The sequence below is a fragment of the Sceloporus undulatus genome, chromosome 5, assembly GCF_019175285.1.
Source record: "Sceloporus undulatus isolate JIND9_A2432 ecotype Alabama chromosome 5, SceUnd_v1.1, whole genome shotgun sequence".
Lineage (NCBI taxonomy): Eukaryota > Metazoa > Chordata > Lepidosauria > Squamata > Phrynosomatidae > Sceloporus > Sceloporus undulatus.
Window position 1 is genome coordinate 177,341,462 of NC_056526.1, and position 19,147 is coordinate 177,360,608.

The 19,147-nt window shown below is 38.3% G+C and overlaps 1 protein-coding gene across 1 annotated transcript in view; it reads right to left on the reverse strand.

Annotated features, from left to right (window-relative positions):
* The window catches only part of LOC121931730 (E3 ISG15--protein ligase HERC5-like), a 39,361-nt gene extending 24,908 nt beyond the window's left edge, over positions 1 to 14,453 (reverse strand). Inside the window, exons 1-11 of the mRNA XM_042469710.1 lie at positions 14,204 to 14,453; positions 10,023 to 10,155; positions 9,382 to 9,458; positions 8,101 to 8,322; positions 7,524 to 7,615; positions 6,451 to 6,581; positions 4,507 to 4,655; positions 3,995 to 4,071; positions 2,874 to 2,977; positions 1,165 to 1,224; positions 787 to 889 (exon numbers count right to left, since the gene is read on the reverse strand). Of these exons, the coding sequence (XP_042325644.1) occupies positions 787 to 889; positions 1,165 to 1,224; positions 2,874 to 2,977; positions 3,995 to 4,071; positions 4,507 to 4,655; positions 6,451 to 6,581; positions 7,524 to 7,615; positions 8,101 to 8,322; positions 9,382 to 9,458; positions 10,023 to 10,155; positions 14,204 to 14,453 (1,398 nt within the window). The remainder of the gene's footprint in view (positions 1 to 786; positions 890 to 1,164; positions 1,225 to 2,873; positions 2,978 to 3,994; positions 4,072 to 4,506; positions 4,656 to 6,450; positions 6,582 to 7,523; positions 7,616 to 8,100; positions 8,323 to 9,381; positions 9,459 to 10,022; positions 10,156 to 14,203) is intronic.
* Positions 14,454 to 19,147: the final 4,694 nt, after the last annotated feature.

Below are 19,147 nucleotides of genomic sequence, written 5' to 3' on the forward strand. Positions count from 1 at the left end.
ATCCATAAATTACAACAGCATAAAATAATTTAAAAGGCATAGTAAAAATAAAAGGCAACAGACACATCCCTTAAAAAAAACCTTCTGCACACCCATTATCATGCATACTTTAGAAATATTGCTTGGTCTACACCAGGGGTAGGTAACCTGCGGCCTGCGGGCCCGATGCGGCCCAGCGAGGCCTTGGGACCGGCCCCAGCCCGGTCCTGCCACCGATTGCCGCTGTGGCTTTTGGGGGGCAACTGTCTATAGAAGCCTCAGAAACATGTAATTTATATTAACATTTTTTTTAAATCAGCAAATTTTTTCACGTGTCCTCCATTTTTTAAAAAAAGTGTCTTCCATTTGAAAATTTTGTCCTACATTTGTCCTGGTTTATTTATATATTTAATTTTTTAAAAAATTATTTAATTATTTATTTTTTGGCTTCAGCCCCCCAGTTGTCTGAGGGACAGCAACCCGGCCCCCGGCTCAAAAAGGTTGCCTACCCCTGGTCTACACAGTAACAACTAGGAGACATTTCACACTATACAATTATAGCACTATGATTCCACTATAATTGCTGTCGTAATTTATGGATATTTAATCAACATACTAATTTAATTGTGCGAAAACAATTGGCCTTTGGAACAAACCAAATGTTCTCCTACATTCCTAAATTTTGGTTGTAATGGGCTTCCTTGGAAGTTCTTATAAGAAAGTTGGTCTGTTCTTCCTATAGGACAAAAAGTGGAAATACTCCAATCTACCCTACATGACATATAAGACTTTAGTGTTAACTCTTACCTCTTTGAAGACTTTAGGCTTAGCAGCAATCATCTCAGAGAAACGAAACACTGCTGGCATATCCACATTGGCAGTTTTCCAGGATGTTGCACAATTTCTCTCTCTACCAGAAAGACAAAGGATCAGTTGCAATCACAACCTCTTCCCTTGTTTATGAAAACTTACAGATTGTGAACACTTTGCAACCTATGTTTGACTGCAAAGAGTAACTGGAAAGAGCACATGCCTGCAGAAGTCCACAGAGTTCATTTGCCCGATCCCCCTTGCTAACTGTTAAAAAGATAAACCCAACCAAGTTTATTCTATGCTTGCTATCTCAGTCCTAGTTGACAGACCTCTTACTCAGAATCAGCAGACCACAAAATGAATGCAATTTACCTCTTCTCCCAAAAGCTTCCATTGATGCAAGCCGCAGAAGAGAAGATCAACTTAATTTCCCTGTTTGGTGGAAAAGAACAAAGTGTTTTTTAGCATTTGCTTTTGGAATTCAGCAGTTCTTGCCATTCACAAGGAGGAATGTCTGCTCCAAGTTCTTTTGATTGACTTCAGCTTCTCTGTGAGTCCACTTCTTAAGAACAGCCCTTTTCCATACTGAGCATCGTAACATGACTGAGTTTTCTTGAGGTAATTCCTCAGATAATTTGTTTGATCTGGGAAATAGGGATAGTACAACCAACAGAAGGCATTATTCTGTTGCCCAAGAATAGGAGCGGGGCTAGAATTTAAACCACACTTGGCCTGTTTTTGTTAGTCTGACTTCATACTTCTCTTTTAAAATTTAAAGTTGTCAAAGATACAGTAAAACTATTTAAAAAGAAAAGAAATACAAAAAAGAAAAAGTGAAAGAAAAGAAAAGAAAGAAAAATAAAGAAAAATAAAGAAAATATGACTTCTGATCTTCCTTATGACAGTTATACATTATAGTTATTCACAGCTCTCTATCTACAAACACAGCTTAACTCTTCTTTCAATAATCTACTCTAATTAATTTGGTTATTGTAATAACCAAAAGTTGCCATTCATTTTTTTTGGTTGGGTGTCCCCCCCCCCCAAAAAAAAAGATCAATAAGGGGTTTCAGATCTTTGAGTATTATCATTAACAACCTTACTCTAATCAAAGCAAACATATCCATTTTGACCAAATATATCATCTCCAACATTCATTTTTCCTCCGTGACTCTTTTCCAACTATAGCTCCGTCATCCCAAAAATGGTTAAATTCCAACTTTACTTAACTGAGCCTTAGAATCACCTGCATCACCTTCTATATTTTCCATACATTATAAAACATCTCTGCACACCTTTCCCACATACATCTAAAAACCTTTTATAAGTTTGAAGTTATTTTTCTAATAACGATACATCATTTTGTAAACATTTTTTTAATAAAAATTATCTTCAGAATGTAACATAATCACATTCTCAGTCCCTTCTGCCACATTAATTTGACATTAGTCCATGTGTATCTTATAGCCATAATTCTTAACTTATTTTAACAAACCCTCTTTAACTCATTATTCACTTTAGATTGGCTCTTAGTATGTCCCTACCCCATGCCTTTTCTAAACATTTTTTTCTAACATCAACAATTAGCCAGCTATTCTTCCGCTTAGCTTTCTCTGCCTTGGAGCACAAAGCAGAGATGTTATCCTGTCGCAGTCCTCACCTGAAAGTCTGCCTCATACTTCTTCATCAATTTCAGGGGCTGATTTACCCCTTAATGGAAATTCCAGGCCTGAATACACACAACAACAGTAGCTCACTAGACTAGTTCCTGAACCTCAGAACATGAAGTTGTTAGTTCAAGCCCAGGAGTCTTTGAGTCATCACCCACTACAAAAGATGCCACCACAAATCCATTTAAACCCAGAGTAGGAACAGTGTAACCCTCTAGATGCTGTAGTAATTCAACTCTCAGAATTCCTCTCCACTTCTGCTTTCCACATAGACAAGATATTCTATAATCATCTTTGATTTGGAATTAGGAATGTCATCCCACAAAGATTAAACTATGAGAACTGTTTGCACATAACTAGTCCCTTAAACCTCAATTCTGCAGCATCTGTACAAACCCAGCAGGAACTTACTTTTGTATGTTGTGCCAACAATCAGAATTTGAATTAGAAATCCACTTTGCAACCTTTTCCTCTTCTACTATGGCAAGCATTTTGTGTAAATTTGCATATTTTTGCTGTAGAAAGACAAAAACCACAACATGATTTCAGAAAAAAAAATCTTCTGATGACTTATGATCAAAGTAGGGCCATGGAAGCTGGGAGTAAATGTGCCAAATATTATATGGTCAACATGATCAGGATAATGTCTAAATTATGCTGTTACTATTCTATAAAGAGATAAGTTGTCTTTTAAAACATAGTATGGAAAACAAGGCAGTGTTTAGGATTTTCCAGAAAACTGAGTTTTTCTTCCATAAATGCAGTTACTTTTCCTCAAACTGTGCTCCAGCTGAAGGAACACTGCATTTTTCCAATCTAGAATGTACAGTGGGTCTTTCCTATAGGCAGGCTTCCGATCCACAAATTTGACCATCCATGGATTGCCACACCTGATATCATTCAATGGCAGCAATGCGAACACACACATGCTGAAGCATGAGTATTCACATTGCCACCATTGAATAATATGGGGTGCTATAGTCCATATCATCCATTGATGTGGAGACTGCTGTGCACCTTGTGGTGGGTGGACAATCATCATAGACTATGAACACCATTTTCCATGTGCTTCAAAAAAAGTTACTTTTTTGTACTACACTTCTCCGATTCTGGGATACAGTCTCTTATCCCATCACATCAATATGTGACAAGTTTTATAAATGAGACTGGGCATTCCTCTGCTGTCATATGTTGTTGCAGAAACCCTTATTTACAAAAATAAACAGTCAATAACCTTCATGCATGCACTGAAAAAACATTTTTTTCTCAAATAGAAGCCATCATGTGAAGCAAAGTTGGGAAATGCATGCCCCCCTCCAAATGCTGATGGACTTTAACTCCCAACACTCATAACTAGCACAACCCATGATAAGGGATGAGGGAACTTCCAGTTTAGCAATATCTGGACGGTAACATGTCCCCCAACCCTTACACAATGGATAAAACACTAGTTTACCAATTGTGTGGAGGCAACAAGTCATTTGAAATCATGGGTACACCTCTGAGATTGACTGCCTCCAAATTTTTCCTACCTTTTCTTTTAATAGAAGAACAATGCTTTGGTTCTCTCCAGCAATGACTTTAACCACTTCCTCTGAGATATTCTTATCTGTAACAGATAGTAAAGAATATGACTAATTTATTGTATATAAAACACAAATTATAGAAGTTTGATTTGGAAATCTACCAAGGCTACATACAACAAGGGAACAGTTTATTAGAAGAAGTTATAGTAACAATGCTGCACTGTAAAGACATATGTCTTCATAACACATTTTACCAAAACCCAGAATGTTTTCTTAAATTGTAAGGATAAACACAAGACAAAACGTATGCTTATAGAACTGTCAAAACCCTTGTTGTAAATGTAGTGCTCTCTTTTACACTTCTTTCCTGTTCTCCAGTTCCTCTATACAACTTGGCATGCATGTAGTTAATCTGAATAATCAACTGTAATTTACAGGTGCTTCTTAGATTTAGAATTTCATTGATTTCTACCTGCACAGCACAACTATTACTTGTACAAATAATACACATGATTTACCTTGGATGATTTTTTGGCCGTTCATAGTCAAATCAAGAGGAAGAGGTATTAGTCGGTCACATTTCTCCCCCTTTCCAAGCTGTCCTTCAGCTCCAGATCCAAAAGAATAGATTTCTCCCAGGTTTGAGACGTAGACAAGAGTGTGCCATCTGTTAGCAGAATTAAAGATTATATGAAGAAGCCCTGCCAACTCAGCTGGTGTTTCCATGCCTAACCCAAAAAACAGCTTTGACTACAAAAGTAAGAGTTTTGTCAAGTATCTCGTTGTTTCCTCAGTGCTGTGAAACAGAAATATTGGATTAGCATCAACATCTGATTTGGGGCCATTGTAGATTTCAGAATTCTGTCCTGGCCTTACTGACCAGAAATACTCGTATCATTTAAAACAGGGCTAATTGTACTATGGTGCTCCTTAGAATAATTTTGGCAAGTGCTTTAGCAATACTTCTCCATCTTCCACTATTTCCTCATCTCCCTGCCTGCTTTCCTATTTAATACAGTTGTGTGCAGCCAGATGCATTCCATTTTCCAAAATCCTGTTATCTGTATTTTCCTTCTCTGATCTGGAAGAAGACAAGCACCACTCCATGATCCTTCGGTCTCCTGCTTCGCTCCTGATGTTTACTGTTTTTTCTTCTTGTTCTGAAGGATCCACCCCAACTTATTAGAGAAAGTATGCATGGATAGGAAACACATCAAGAACAGAATAGGCCGATTGAGAAATACTGCCCATCCTATATGTTGTTGTTGTTGTGTGCTTTCAAGTTGGTTTTGACTTATGGGGACCCTAAGGCGAATCTATCATGGGGTTTTCTTAGAAAAGTTTGTTGAGAGGATGTTTGCTATTGCCCCCCCCCCCCCCCCGAAGCTGAGAGCATTTGACTTGCCCAAGATCCACCTATATCCAGAGTTTTTTTAAAATTCAGTTTTTGAACTATAGTGGATTCTGGGAGTCACAGTCCAAAAAAAATAGTACTATTTCCAAGTTTTGCCCATATCTCAGTGGATGGGCTGGTCTTCCTTACTGTGGTCTCTATTATACTTAGATAAATTATATGAAGACCAGATACCTTTTCCTGGTTTCACTTGATGGATGCTGTTTCCTTGACACCATACAATCTAGACTGGGGTAGGCACAGTGGGCAGCAAAGAGCCCTGAATCCTACCTTTGTGACATCTGAAACCCCACACCAAGCCCTCAAGGCATCTCAACCACCCCAGGTTTTTGTTTTGTTTTTTTTAAAAAAATCAGTATGATATTCAGACAATGTTTGTCCCCAGACCCACAGAGAATACCTCCATGCATGTAAACATATTTACCCCATGCCAACACCTTAAACTTTGCTCCAAATATTTCTCTTTTTGTCTGTTGTGTGCCTTCACATCATTTTGGACCTATGGCGACCCTAAGGCTAACCTGTCATAAGGTTTGTTCAGAGGGATTTTTGCCATTGCCTTCCTCTGAAGCTGAAAGAGTGTGACTTGCCCAAGGTCACCCAGTGGATTTCCATGTCTGAACAGGGATTCGAAACTTGGCCTCCAGGGTCCTAGTCCAACACCCAAACCACTACACCATGCTAGCTCTCAAACCTATCACGGGGATTTCTTGGCAAGATTCATTCGGAAGGTGGTTGCCTTTACCTTTCTCTCAAGAGTGTGACTTGCCTAAGGTCATCCAGTGTGTTTCCATGGCTGAGTGGGGATTCAAATCCTGGTCTCATGGAGTCCTAGTCCAGCACTCAAGCCACTACACTGCACTGACTCACTGATACTCTTTTTCAAAATGGTAACAGGAAGTGACACAGTGTTGCTTTTGGTTGCCACTTTGAGGGATGCTACAAAGAAAAAGGAAGTATTGGAGGTTGCTGTGTAGGAAGGTGTGGCCCATGGGAAGGGCTATGAGGAAACTGGTCCCTCATCATGTCTGAGCTAGATATTCCTTACCTTCCACAAGCTATCTGAGATACTCGAGCCCCAAACAGCTCTGCTACCAAACGTGGAAATAGCTCATTGCGTGTGGAGTTGTGGCCAAGCTGTCCATGGCTACCGGCTCCAAAGGTGCAGACCAGCCCATCCTTAATGGACAAAAGAAAACACATGTCACTCTTCAGCACTACTAATTTACTGACATGGCAAGAAACTCTGTCAGTTCTCTCTTGCTGCTCCTTGTATAGAAAATTCCCTCTGAGTATTGAGCACATGACGGTACTTTTCAGTAGTGACAAGGGCCTTTGGCAGAGCTTGGAAAAGTTTTGGGGCTATAACTTGCATAAGCCTTAGCAAGTGTGGCTACTGAGGGATTCACTGGCCATGCTGGCTGGGGGATTCTGGAAAAGTGGCAGGGGAGAGAAAAACTGTTTACACACTTCTTCAGTGGCTCTTTCGGATACTATTTGAGACTACTTTGATGGTAACTAGATGGTAACACAAGCAAGGTTGGATCCAGCTTGTCAAACCCTTTCTCTGTGCAGAATGATTGCCCATCATAATTCTTATATCATAGGATTGCCTATTTACACCTCTGGAATATCAGCCTGGTATATGTGTATTTTGGAATACCTGATACTATCAGAAGCTGTCAGAGTCAGCCACCTGTTTTATTGTTGTGTGAGGTTTTTCCCAAGGCAATTTCATGGAAAAAAAAAAAGAGGCAAGAGTGAAAGTAGATGGGGGTGAAGATGGTGAGAAATGTAGGATGACACCACAGTCTCTCTCCTGTAAATTTTGCTCCAGCCTGAGAGGCAGGATACATAATAAACCAGTGGAAGTGCTCACTGTAATGTAATCATCCCATGGAATAAACTTTTAACATTATGACCAATGAGCATGATCGGTGGGGGATTTGGGGAGTTTTAGTAAAAAAAAAGAAAAGTAACTCATTCAAGTTCAGTACTGTGATGATCTTAACAAATAAATAGCTTTAAAAATGGATAGAAGGTCTGAAAGGTGAGGTGTTGCATTTGAAATTTCAAAGCTACTAAGCTGATTAAACCAACAACATCAACAGCTGGACAAACCTTTGAAAGAACAGCAGTGTGCTCTCCACCACATGAAATGAACACTGTCTTCTTATGCTCCAAGGCCTTGACATGCATAGGGGAATATCTGTCTGAAAGAGTAATAAAATGTTAAATGAAACCAGGCTGAAAGAAAAACAGATAGTAAAACAAGTCATCACCATACCTGGAAATGATTTTATTTACCTTTGTATATCCAATTGGGATTTTTATGTAAAATGTTTTCTTTATTTGTTTGCATTCTACACATAGGCAATAACTGCAAACTAAATTATTTTTTTAGAAGCCTAAAGTAAAGGTGATTTGGTTTACAGCATTCCTTGGAGATCTGAATAGCTGTTGAATGGTCTGTAGCAAAACAGCCAAAGTCCTCCCCCTTGTGGCAAAAACCAAAGACCCAAAATCTCAGGTTGCCTCATGACTGAGAGAACCTTTCTACATATATGACTGTGTCATACTATGAGCCACTAAATAACTTAAAGGCACCAGATCTCATCTGATCTTGGAAGCTAAGCACAGTCAGCAGGGTCATATAATTGCGACAAGCATTTCTCACATTTGTAGCATTTTCCCTTACCTTGTGTGTCTCCAAGCCCCAGCTGGCCGAAGACATTCTTTCCCCAAGAAAAGACAGTGCCAGCCAAAGAAAGAGCCATGCTGTGAGCTGATCCAGCTGCAATCTGGGCCACAGGAACATTTTCAAGAAGCCACACCAGTTGTGGTTCTCCAGTAGCGCTGCTTTTCCTTCCCATTCCAAGTTGGCCATATTCATTTTGACCCCAAGCAAAAAGTTCTCCTCCTTAATACAAAAGCAATATAGCTGTATGCAGCACTTATACACACACATGCAGAGGTTAATATCTGTTCATCTCAATGGGATTACAAAGCCTGAAAAGGTGTGAGCTATTTCCCTCTCACAGGTAATCTCTTAGGAGGCTGTTAAGAGGCTTCAGTCAAAGTACATACTAGGGATAGATAGAATATCCATGATTGTTTGTTCCCAGGTTGAAAATCAAGGCCAGTATCAACTATTTAGACTCAGTGCTATGGAATTCTGGGATTTGTAGTTTTGTGAGATATTTATCTTTCTCTGTCCGAAAGCTCTGGTGCCACAACAAACTACAAGTCCCAGATAAGATAGACCCGTAGCAGTTAAAGTGGTCAAACCACATTATTTCTACAGTGCAGATAGAGTATACTTAACCGGGGGTGGTAAATTTTTAGACAAAAACCAGTTTGGTGTCAGTGTGGGGAGAACACCCTATATACTGGTGTAAATTAAGAGAAGAGTAAGGTATACTTACTTTGAATTTAAATAACAGATCTTAAACTGAATCATAGAAGTTTAACTTTTCATATGGTTTGACCTAATGTGATATGCCTACATTAGCCATAATTTCCCTGAGATAGAGAGTAAGTCTACAGTACTCAGTTATAACAATTCAACTTTAGCTATTACGACTCCATCCTAAAAAAAATACTGGGATTTGTAGTTTGGTGAAGTACTTAGAATTCTCTGCGAAAAGGTTCATTCCTTGAACCACAGAACTAGGGCTCCCTAGCAGAGCAAGAATTACCTTACCAACCTACCATGACAATTTCAAGTGGGATCACGGTGCTGTAACTAACTGTATAGTGCAGATGAACTGTGCATACCACTTTGGGGTGCAGCTTTTAGGGGAGTGCTAATGCTCATATTAATTTTTCTCACTCCAAGCTCACTAGAAGTCCTTTGGTCTAACCAGTGCCTGGTTTTACTCTGCCTAGCCATCTATGTGGCTGGTTTTCTTTCTTTAATTGTACACTTTGTAGTGTTTAATTTCTAAACTGATTACTTTATGTATAAGATGCTTAATACCTTTTGAAAGTGCCATGGAATGATGGTCACCACACGCAATTTGAACAATTTGCTTGTCTCCTAATTCTCTCAGTAATCTGTTTATTAGAAAGAAAAAAGAAGATGTACACAAGTGATGTCAATCAAGCGTTAACACTTCTTTATGTACTGCATGATTTGGGCGAGTGTTTCAAGAGGGGAAAATATCCTTGTAATTTGAGTATTGTAAAGTAATCCTGTATTTTTATTTTGCTACATGTTTTGAAAAAAGTAAGTCAGAATGGGAGCAGATAAGCATAACGCCCATTTTGTGTTCAACCACAAGCTAATATGTTGTTACAGGATATGAATCCTACATTTTGAAATATCCATTGACCACATGCCTAGCCCAACTTCTGCAATGCTGAGAATGAGATTCTGTTTATTAAAATTTCTACTCCTCTGCCAACAAAATAAGATTCAGAGTATTTAACAGTGGTAAAATCAAAGACAAAGAACTGTAATTAAAACGTTTTAAAAAATAAGATGAAACACACGATTAACAATTAAAATCCCACTCACGGCTGTAGTAATACCGTGTTGCACTGCATTTTCATACCATATCTAGGATCATCTGGTATGCCAAAAATAATTCCTATGCAATGTAATGGAAGGCTTCCTACCTTGGCTTTGATTTAACACTTCCAGATATAATACTGTGTTCAGAAAGTTTTCCTTCGGATGAAAGAATGAGCAGATGAGATACTTCAGAGTCCAGCAAATCCACTTTGCTATTCTTTTTCAACTTGATGTGCTCTGCAAGATTGAGCAAGACAAATGCTGGCATAACTTTATACACATTTTTATCATTTGGTTTACAAATCACTTTCAGAATTCTGGTAAATTCAGGAGCATTGTATAAAAAAATCTAATGATAAGAAATAACAAGCCAGTGAAATATTGTGACTAGAGGGAGTGATCTAGGTTCCTCTGTGTCTTGAAAGCCATAGGTAAATTTAGGCCTGTCACTCTGTGTCTCTCAGTCTGTCCTACATCACAGAGCTGCTATGAGGATAAAGTATGGAGTGTGGCTTAAAGTGGTGCTTCCCAGACTTGTCCTGGTCCCTGAACCCTTGTCTCCTTGTCTAACTAATGCAAAGATGCTGAGCTAAGTGGTGAACATTAAGGTCTAAGTCCTATTATTATTCCCAGGTAGAATAAATTTATCAAATCAATCAAATATACACAAATGTTAACTTACCAAGTTACCACTGATTCTGTGAGTCTGCTCTATTGGGTTTAACAATTGGTTTTAAGCCTATGTTTTGTATTTACCGTAATTTGAATACCATTTCAGTAGGTTTGGAGGAGTAAATATTTCACACAATTAACTTTAATCTTATGTAATCATATTCTGGTGCTTCTGCAATGAGTCCCTGCTTCCTTTTAGCTTGTTTTATTAAACGATTTCTGACTACAAGCTTTGTCTGTTCTGTGACATCTTTAAAATGTGCTTTCTTACCAAGCCATCAGCTATTGACCTGTTCACATGATGTCCTGGCTAAAGAATTAGAAATGAAAGGACGATGATGTAACGCCAGGGTGGGACCAGGCGCTTCCAGTGTTGTGGACTTCACCTCCCAAGTATTCTCCACTACTGGCTCTCCTGCCTAGGGCTGCTGGAGTTGTTGTTAGTCCAATATTACCTGAGGTCCATATGACTCTCACATCTGTGATTACATTTAAGATGAGCGAAATAGTGATGTTGAACCCAGACTGGCTAAAAAAGACCTTTGGTACATGATTAAGCCCACAAGTCACGCCAGAGGCAAAGTACTGCATTTCTCCCACATCGGGAACTCAAGGCAATTTACAATTGAGACATAAGAACAAATACCGCCTGATAAAACAGTAAAAATGAATATTGGAATGAAACTGTTCACTTTATTAAGTGATTTGGACGGGCCACTAAAAAGATAAATTCAATTTAAAGATAACGTTAATTAAACCGTTCAATGTAAAAACAATAAAACACCCGCTCTGGAAACACGCCATGTCAATGCTTCAGAAGAAGAACACCATTATGGGGTTGTTGAGATGGATAATCCTCTGATTTCACTTGGTAAAGAAGAAGAAGCCCTTCACAACAAAGTGGACAAATCACAACCCATGAAAAAAAAACACAGAAAGTTCATCACACATGCACCCTTGATTTCGACATTCAAGAGAGATTTAAAGTGCATTTAACGCATCCTGCAATGAAGCGGAAAGGGCAAGTAATTGCACATATGATTTCTTTTTGTTTTTGTTTTTTTTTCTTTTTTTTCTTTTTTTTTTTGTTTTTTTTGCTTTTGTTTGGTGAAATCTTTTTTTTTTTTTTTGTTTGTTTGTTTTTTTATTGTTTTTTTGTTTGTTTTTTTGTTTTTTTTTTTTCTTTGTTTTTTCTTTTTTTTTTTTTGGTGGACCTTTTTTTTTTGGTTTTTTTTGGTTTTGGGTTGGGGTTTTTTTTTTTTTCTTTTTTTTTTTTTGCCTTTTTTTGTTTTTGTTTGTTGTTTTTTTTTTTGTTTTTTATGTTTTGTTGTTGTGTTGGTTTTGTGTGTTTGTGTTTTTTTTTTTTTTTTTTTTTTTTTTCTTTATCTCTTTTGATGTTGTGCTGCGGGGGGGGGGGGGGGGTGGGGGGGTGTTGTTTTTTTTGGGGTTTTTTGTCTTTTTTTTTCTTTTTTTTTTTTATTGTTGTCTGTTTTGTGTGTTGTTTTTTGTGGTTTTTTTGTTTTTTTTTTTTGTTTTTGTGTTTTCTTTTTGTAAAAATTTTGGCGTTTTTGTTGGTTTTTTTTTTTTGTGGTGTTTTTTTGTTTCGGGTTGATTTTTTTTTTTTTTGTTGGGTTTTTTTTTTTTGTTGTTGTTTTGTTTGTTTTTTTTTTTTTTTTTTTGTTATTTTTTTTTTTTTTTTTGTTTTTTTTTTTTTTTTTTTTTTTTTTTTTTTTGGGTTTTTTTTGTGTTTGGTTTTGTGCTAAAGAAGAATTTTTGGTGGTTTTTTTTTTTTTTTGTTTTTGTTTTTTTCTTGTTTTGTTTTTTGTGTGTTTGTTGTTTTTGGTTTTTCTTTTTTTTTTTTTTTTTGTTGTTTTTTTCTTTTTTTTTTTTGTGTTTTTTTTTGGTTGGTTGTTGTTTTTTGTTTTTTCGTGTGTTTTTTTATTTTGTTTTTTGCTATTATATAATGTTTTTTTGCTTTTTTTTGTTTTTTTTTGGTTTGACAAGAATTGTTTTGTTTTTTTTTTTTTTGTTTTTTTGGTTTGTTTTTTCTTTCTTTTTTCTTTTTCGGTTTTTTTATTGTTTTTTTGTTTCTTTTTCTCTTTTGGTGTTTTGTTTTGTTTTTTTTTGGTTTGTCTGTTTTTCGGTTTTTTTTGTTTCTTTTTTTATTTTTTTTGTTTTTTTTTGTTGGTTTGTTCTGTTTTTTTTTTTTGTATTTTTGTTTTTTTTTTTGATAACAAAAAATTGTGAAAAAGAATAGAATTTCCACACGTCTGAGTTGCTGCGGGATTTTTTTTTTTGTTTTTTTTTTTTTTTCTTTTTTTTTTTTTTTTTTTTTTTGTTTTTTTTTTTTTTTTTTTTTTTTTTTTTTTATTTTTGTTTTGTTTTTTTTTTTTTTTTTGTTTTTTTTTCTTTTTTTTTTTGGTTTGACTCATAATCCATATAATCACACAATTGTGCAAATAAAGCAATATTGGAAATGCATTGTCGTTGAAATCCTGCATTAATGCTTCTTTGTGACCACTTTAATGGCACTTTTGTGTGACTTTATGTGAAATCATTATGTGTAATTACACGATTTTTCTGGGATATTCATGAGATAAACTTCTGATCTCCTTCGTGTGATAACTTCTTAAAAGCAAGATACAGTTGGAAGGTTTGCGTTGTTGTGTGCCTTCAAGTCTTTTCCGATATATGGCAAGCCTAAGGCAACCCTATCATGGCATTTTCTTGGCAAGTTTCTTCAGAGGGGGTTGGCCATTGCCATCTTCTGAGGTTGAGGAGTGTGACTTTCCAAAAGTCATCCAGGGGAAGATATGACCATCTAATCTATCGTCCATGACTTGTAGGATAATGCTGTCAACACCTCTGATGGCAAGAAAGGGGCCCCATTACTAGCCTTCAGAGGGGGCTTCCTGTTAGACCTCTGCTTTGAGCAATCCTAATTCCAATCCAGAGGCAGGTTTCATTCTCTTAATGGGTCATCACGTGGAAACTCAAGGAGTCCCATAGACTGATGCACCCCTCCTCCTTGCACACTCTCCACTTTTGATTCAGAGAAGCAGGCTCTGGCCTGGTTAGTCCTTGGAAGGGAGACCACCAAGGATACCAAGTGCTGCGAGAACTTTCAAAGCAAGGCAATGGCAAAGCACCTCCAAGTTTTTATTGCCTAAGGAAACTCTACGATTAATGGGGGTCCCCATAACTGGAGAGGTGACTTGAAGGCACATTCTACGGTATCCGGGATCTGTAGTTTGTTGTAGCACCAGGTGCTCTGACAAGAAGGCTAAACCTCTCACAGAACTACTGGCATGGTTCCCCTGTACAGTATCCTGGGATCTGTGTGCTGTTCTTCACTTCACCACAAAAAACGTAGGGCATTCAGAGGGACATGAAATGTATTGGTCACAACATAAAAGTACAAAGACTCTAAGGACCTCGAAGGGAGGTGTCTGTTCATCCTGGTTGATGACAACTCCCATCATCCCCAACAAGTGTCCTCAGAGGCTGAAGGAGCTGGGGATGATGGGAGTTGCAAGCCTGAAAGGAGGCCTCCAGGTGGAGGAAACCCCTAGACCCATCCTCTTCCCTCTTGGAGCTGGCTGCTGCTACTCACTGGTGCTGGGTCCCTTCTGGCCACTGCTGCTGTCCTCGGTTCGCCAAAGAGCACCACCGCGTCCCGCTGCCTTCTCACGATCCCCAGAGACCCGTGTTTGCAGCTGATTTGGCGGATGCTGCGGGGTCCTCCTTGAAGGCCTCAGCCCGGGCGGGAAGACCTCAGCCCCGGGAAGGAGGAGGAGGGCAAGGGGGCCGAGGGAGGGGGGCCCAGGGGGGACCCTCTGGCCCTTGCTCCTCTTCGGAGGCATCTTCTTCTTCTCCACAAACCTTTAGGGGGTCTTCCTTCACAAAAGGAGGTCCATTCAGGCTGCTTAGCTCTGCTCAAAAGCAATGGAAGGCGTTTTGGATTCCTCCTGAAGAGAGAGGCTGAAATGGAGGAACGCCCCTGGTCACCTCTGGAGGACCTCCATTGGGACTCTCTTCTCCAGGCTGCCTGCCTTTTCTAGCTGAGGGGATGGAGGAGGAGGAGGAGGACATTTTAGGGCAGGACAGTTTCCTTTTCTACTTTTGGTTTCCAGTTTCGTTTGTTTTTGGTTTTTGGCTTGGATTTGCTTCCAAACTTGTAGCAAAACAGAGGAAACAGAAACAATGTAGCAGCTGCTGCTGTTGCTGCTCCTTGCCTGAAGTGCTCTTGACTTTCTGTTTCTTCTTGCAAAGGAAATACAAAAGGAAAGCCTGGTTCCAAGGGGACCAGAAAGAGGAGGACGAGGCACAGCAAAATGTAGGACATTCGATTAAAAAAGGGAGGACATGACCAAATTAAAACTAAAAACACTCCTAAGAATGTGCCTTGGATCTTCTTTGTCATGCAGGAGGCAAAGTGGAGGCTGTGAAAGGAAGAATGAGGACATGGCCAAATAAAAACAAAAAACACTCATAGAAATGGGAATTTGTGTTTCTTTGTCATGCTCAAAATGGAGGACATTTTGGGCCTACTCCTGGATGGAAGGTTGAATGGAGGACAGGTCTTGGAAAAGGGGCATCTGGTCACTCTGAGAAAGTCTGTTTGCCATAGGGGTCACTGTGTGTACATCATGTGTCTTCAAATTGCCTGTCCAATTATGGCAACCCCATCTGTGGGTGACCTTGAGCAAGTACCACTCTCTTAGCCTCAGAGGATGCAATGGCAAGCCTCCTCTGAACAAATTTGCCAAGAAAACCCCATGATAGGGTTCCCTTAGGGTCGCCATAAGTCAGAAACGGCTTGAAGGCCACGACAACAGCAAACCTTCCAGCTGTATCTTTGATGCTAAGCCTATGTGTTTCCTGGGGCTTGATTCTCACTTTGGGGTGAGAAGGGCTTCTTCCTCCTTACCAGAGTGATATCTGAGTGTTCTGCCCCTTCTCACCCCAAATTTGTTCTTCTGAAAAATTGGAACTGGGGTTTTGAAGACGAAGGTGTTGTATTGTTTTAAAACTGAACTGTTTTAATTGATGTTTATCTTTCAGTTGCATTTTATCTTTTTAAGTGTAATTTCCAGTCATCTTAATAAAGTGAACAGTTTCATTCCAATATTCATTTTTTATATGTTTTCAGCGGTATTGTTCTTTTATAAATTGTAAATTGCCTTGAGTCTCCAGATGTGGGAGAAATGCATACTTTGCCTCTGGTGACTTGGGGCTTATAATGTACAAAGGTCTTTTTTACCGCATGGGTTCAACATCACTATTTCTCTCATCTTAATGTAAGTACACAGAGGTGAGAGTCATATGGGCCATCAGTTTTTTGGACTACAACTCCCAGCAGCCCTCGGAGAGCCCGTGTGGAGAATACTGGGAGGTGAAGTCCAACAACAGCTGGAAGGCCTGGTCCCCAGCCCTGGCTCACATCATCATCCTTTCAGTTTCTATTCTTTAGCCAGGACATCATGTGAACATGTCAATATCTGTGGCTTGTGTATAAAGCACATTTTAAAGACGTCACAGAACAGACAAAGCCTGTAGTCAGAAATCGCTTAATAAAACAAACTAAAGGACAAGGGGCTCATTGCCGAGCCCCAATTATATATAGCCCAAGATTAAAGTTAGTTGTATGAAATATTTACTCCTCCAAACCTACTGTAATGGGATTCAAATAAATAAAAACCTAGGCCTATAATCTTGTTAGACCCAATGACTCACAGAATCAGTGGTAACTTGGTAAGTTAGCATTCATGTACATTTGACCTGTTGATATGCAAATGGACTTTACATTTTCTGGACTTTGAAAAACTCCCTATTTCCACATGGCCAAGAGGAGGAGGCACCAGCCTGGAAAATTTACCCTCCTTATACCCAGCGTTGCCAATTTCCAGGGAATTCCCTGGAATCCGAGGAATTTAATTAATTTCTTTCCAGGGATTTTGACTGAATATTCCGGTAAAGACTGGGCAATTCCAAGGACTTTGGTAAAACATTCCAGGGAACATCGTCAAGGCTTGTTGGCAACACTGCTCTTACCATCTTAACTGAGAATGGAAACAACAAAATGCAGGTATCTTCCTAACAATTTTTCCAATTTTTCTCCTCTTTGGTTTGTCATATCTTGCCTGATGAAGAAGCCAGTGGAGCTTTGAAAGCTTGCAGCGAGTATATTGTGCATTTCGGTTGGCCAATAAAGGTATCACTGTTTGGTGGGATTTTGATCTTAAACAAACATTCTCATTCTGTGGTATATTGTTGTAAAAAAGGAACTAGGAAACAGTAACACAAGGTTTTAACGCAAAGGATTTTAATGACACTGTGCTGAACTGTTGTACAGGTTGCGTCCCTTATCCGGAATTCCAAAATAATCCAAAAAACAAAACTTTTTTCATAGATAGCTAAAATAGTGACACCTTTGCTTTCTGATGGTTTAAGGTACGCAAACTTTGTTTAATGCACAAAATTATTAAAAATATTGTTTAAATTATAAAATTACCATCAAGCTATGTTGATAAGGTATGTATGAAACATAAATGAATACATGAACTTTTGTTTAGACTTGCATCCCATCGCCAAGATATCTCATCATGTATATATATGCAAATATAAGAATACCAAAACAAAAATCTGAGTGCAAAACACTTGTGGTCCTAAGTGTTTTAAATAAGGGAGACTGTATTATTTGTAGACAAAGAGATAAGGCTTAAAGAAATTATTCTCCCCTGCTAAGTATTTTAATTAGGGAAAATTCTTCAATGCAAATGTCTTCTATTCACAGATTCTTCAGTAGCCCTTCTGTAAGGAATGATCCATCCTTCTTTGGCTTTCTTCCAATCTTGTGTTCAGTATTTTATCCTCAAAGGCAGCCTGGTCTCTATTTGTGTTCAACACAATTGTAAAAATCTATCATGGAGATTGTTGAGTTAAAGCAATGGTTCCCAAACTTTTCTATGCCTCACACCACTAGGAAATGGTTAATGTTTGCACCCCCTACAAAAGTATTATCACATTTGATGATCAGGTCTAATTTCTAATTTTTGATCTACATACAATACAGGGAGTGAGCAAATTACTTATTTAAAAAAGCTTTTACTCCATGCATGAAATGAAAATCTAAATTGAATAATTAGATTCTAATTTATTCAGAAAAAAAATGAGTGATTTATGACTCATCACTGATGGGCAGAAGCCAATCTTTATTGCAGCCCCTGGAGATATGGGTACCTCAAGCTGGGAACCCCTAATCCAAAGTTTTCATGGACCAAGGTCTCTGTCCACTGAAAATGGGACAGCCTCTAGTTCTTGTCGAGAGTTCTTTATAATATGGTTGTACTCATCTTCATGTTCTTCCATAAACAACTGATAACTGTGTAAACACACGAAGTCTTTAGTCTGATACAGAATTTTGTTTTGTTTCAAAATTAATCTAAATTAATAACCAAGTTTGGCTATTGGCAGTACAGATGTTACTTTGAATCACTGTTGTAGGATCCTAGCTTTATTATCTGTCTGGGAACTGCTGGTTTAGCTGGCATTACAGGACTTCTAAGGATTTTGCAAGATCTATTTTCTTTGTTTTTTGTGATACCTATGAATTGTGATCCTATTCTAGGATTTGCATCTATGTATTTGAATCAACAGCAGGGAAGTCACTTTGAAATATTTGTTCTGTATCCCCACAAACTGGGTTGAAATATATTAAATCTTGACAAACATTTTGCCAGCCCTTTGATTCAGCATTTTTTGGGGGAAATTCCATTTCTTGGAATTAATCACATTCAAGGACTGTTTTAGCTATCATGGCATTTAAGGTTAGCTAGGACATCATTTGTTCAATCTCCTTAATGTTCTTGTTTTTCAGGACCAGTCAATGGCTCCATTATTGCAGTGTGACAACTCCACCCTCAGTTTTAATGGAAGCTTATTTTACAGGTCCTCCATGGGAGCCACAAATACAAGGAGGTATAGAAAATCACTTCTGAGTATTCCTTAAGAAAGCTCTATTAAAATTCAAGGAGTCACTATCCTAAGTCAATATGTTACCTGAACGCACATGTACACACACACAGCACTGAAAATATGTTTGGGATAGGGATCAGGACCTGGATAGCTGCTGTAAAACCTAACTAACTTCTGGAGGACTTGGGGAAAGAACTGTGGCAGTGTGAACCTGCAATAATAGAGCCACTGGCTGATGTTGTTATCTACCCCTAAAAAAACTTAAGTGTGAATCATTGAGACTTTTAAGTTGACTTCTCATGTAAAGACTGGTTGGGAAAAAAAAGCTAAGAATCTTTTATTAGTGTTCCTACCAATGACAATCTGGGAAATACATGATGCTGCAGGCTTTTCCTCCCATCCAATTGCTGCTTTGTTGGTATTAGCAAGGAAACCCACTTGCTTGTATTTTTCAACTGTTTTTGTACTGCTAGGTCTTCAAAAAATTATCATATTGGTTTGAAAGTACCCTGAAGTAAAGTAATGTGTGCTACTGAAGTAAGGAAAGATTTATGGCTGAAATATATAAGCAGATTTCAGA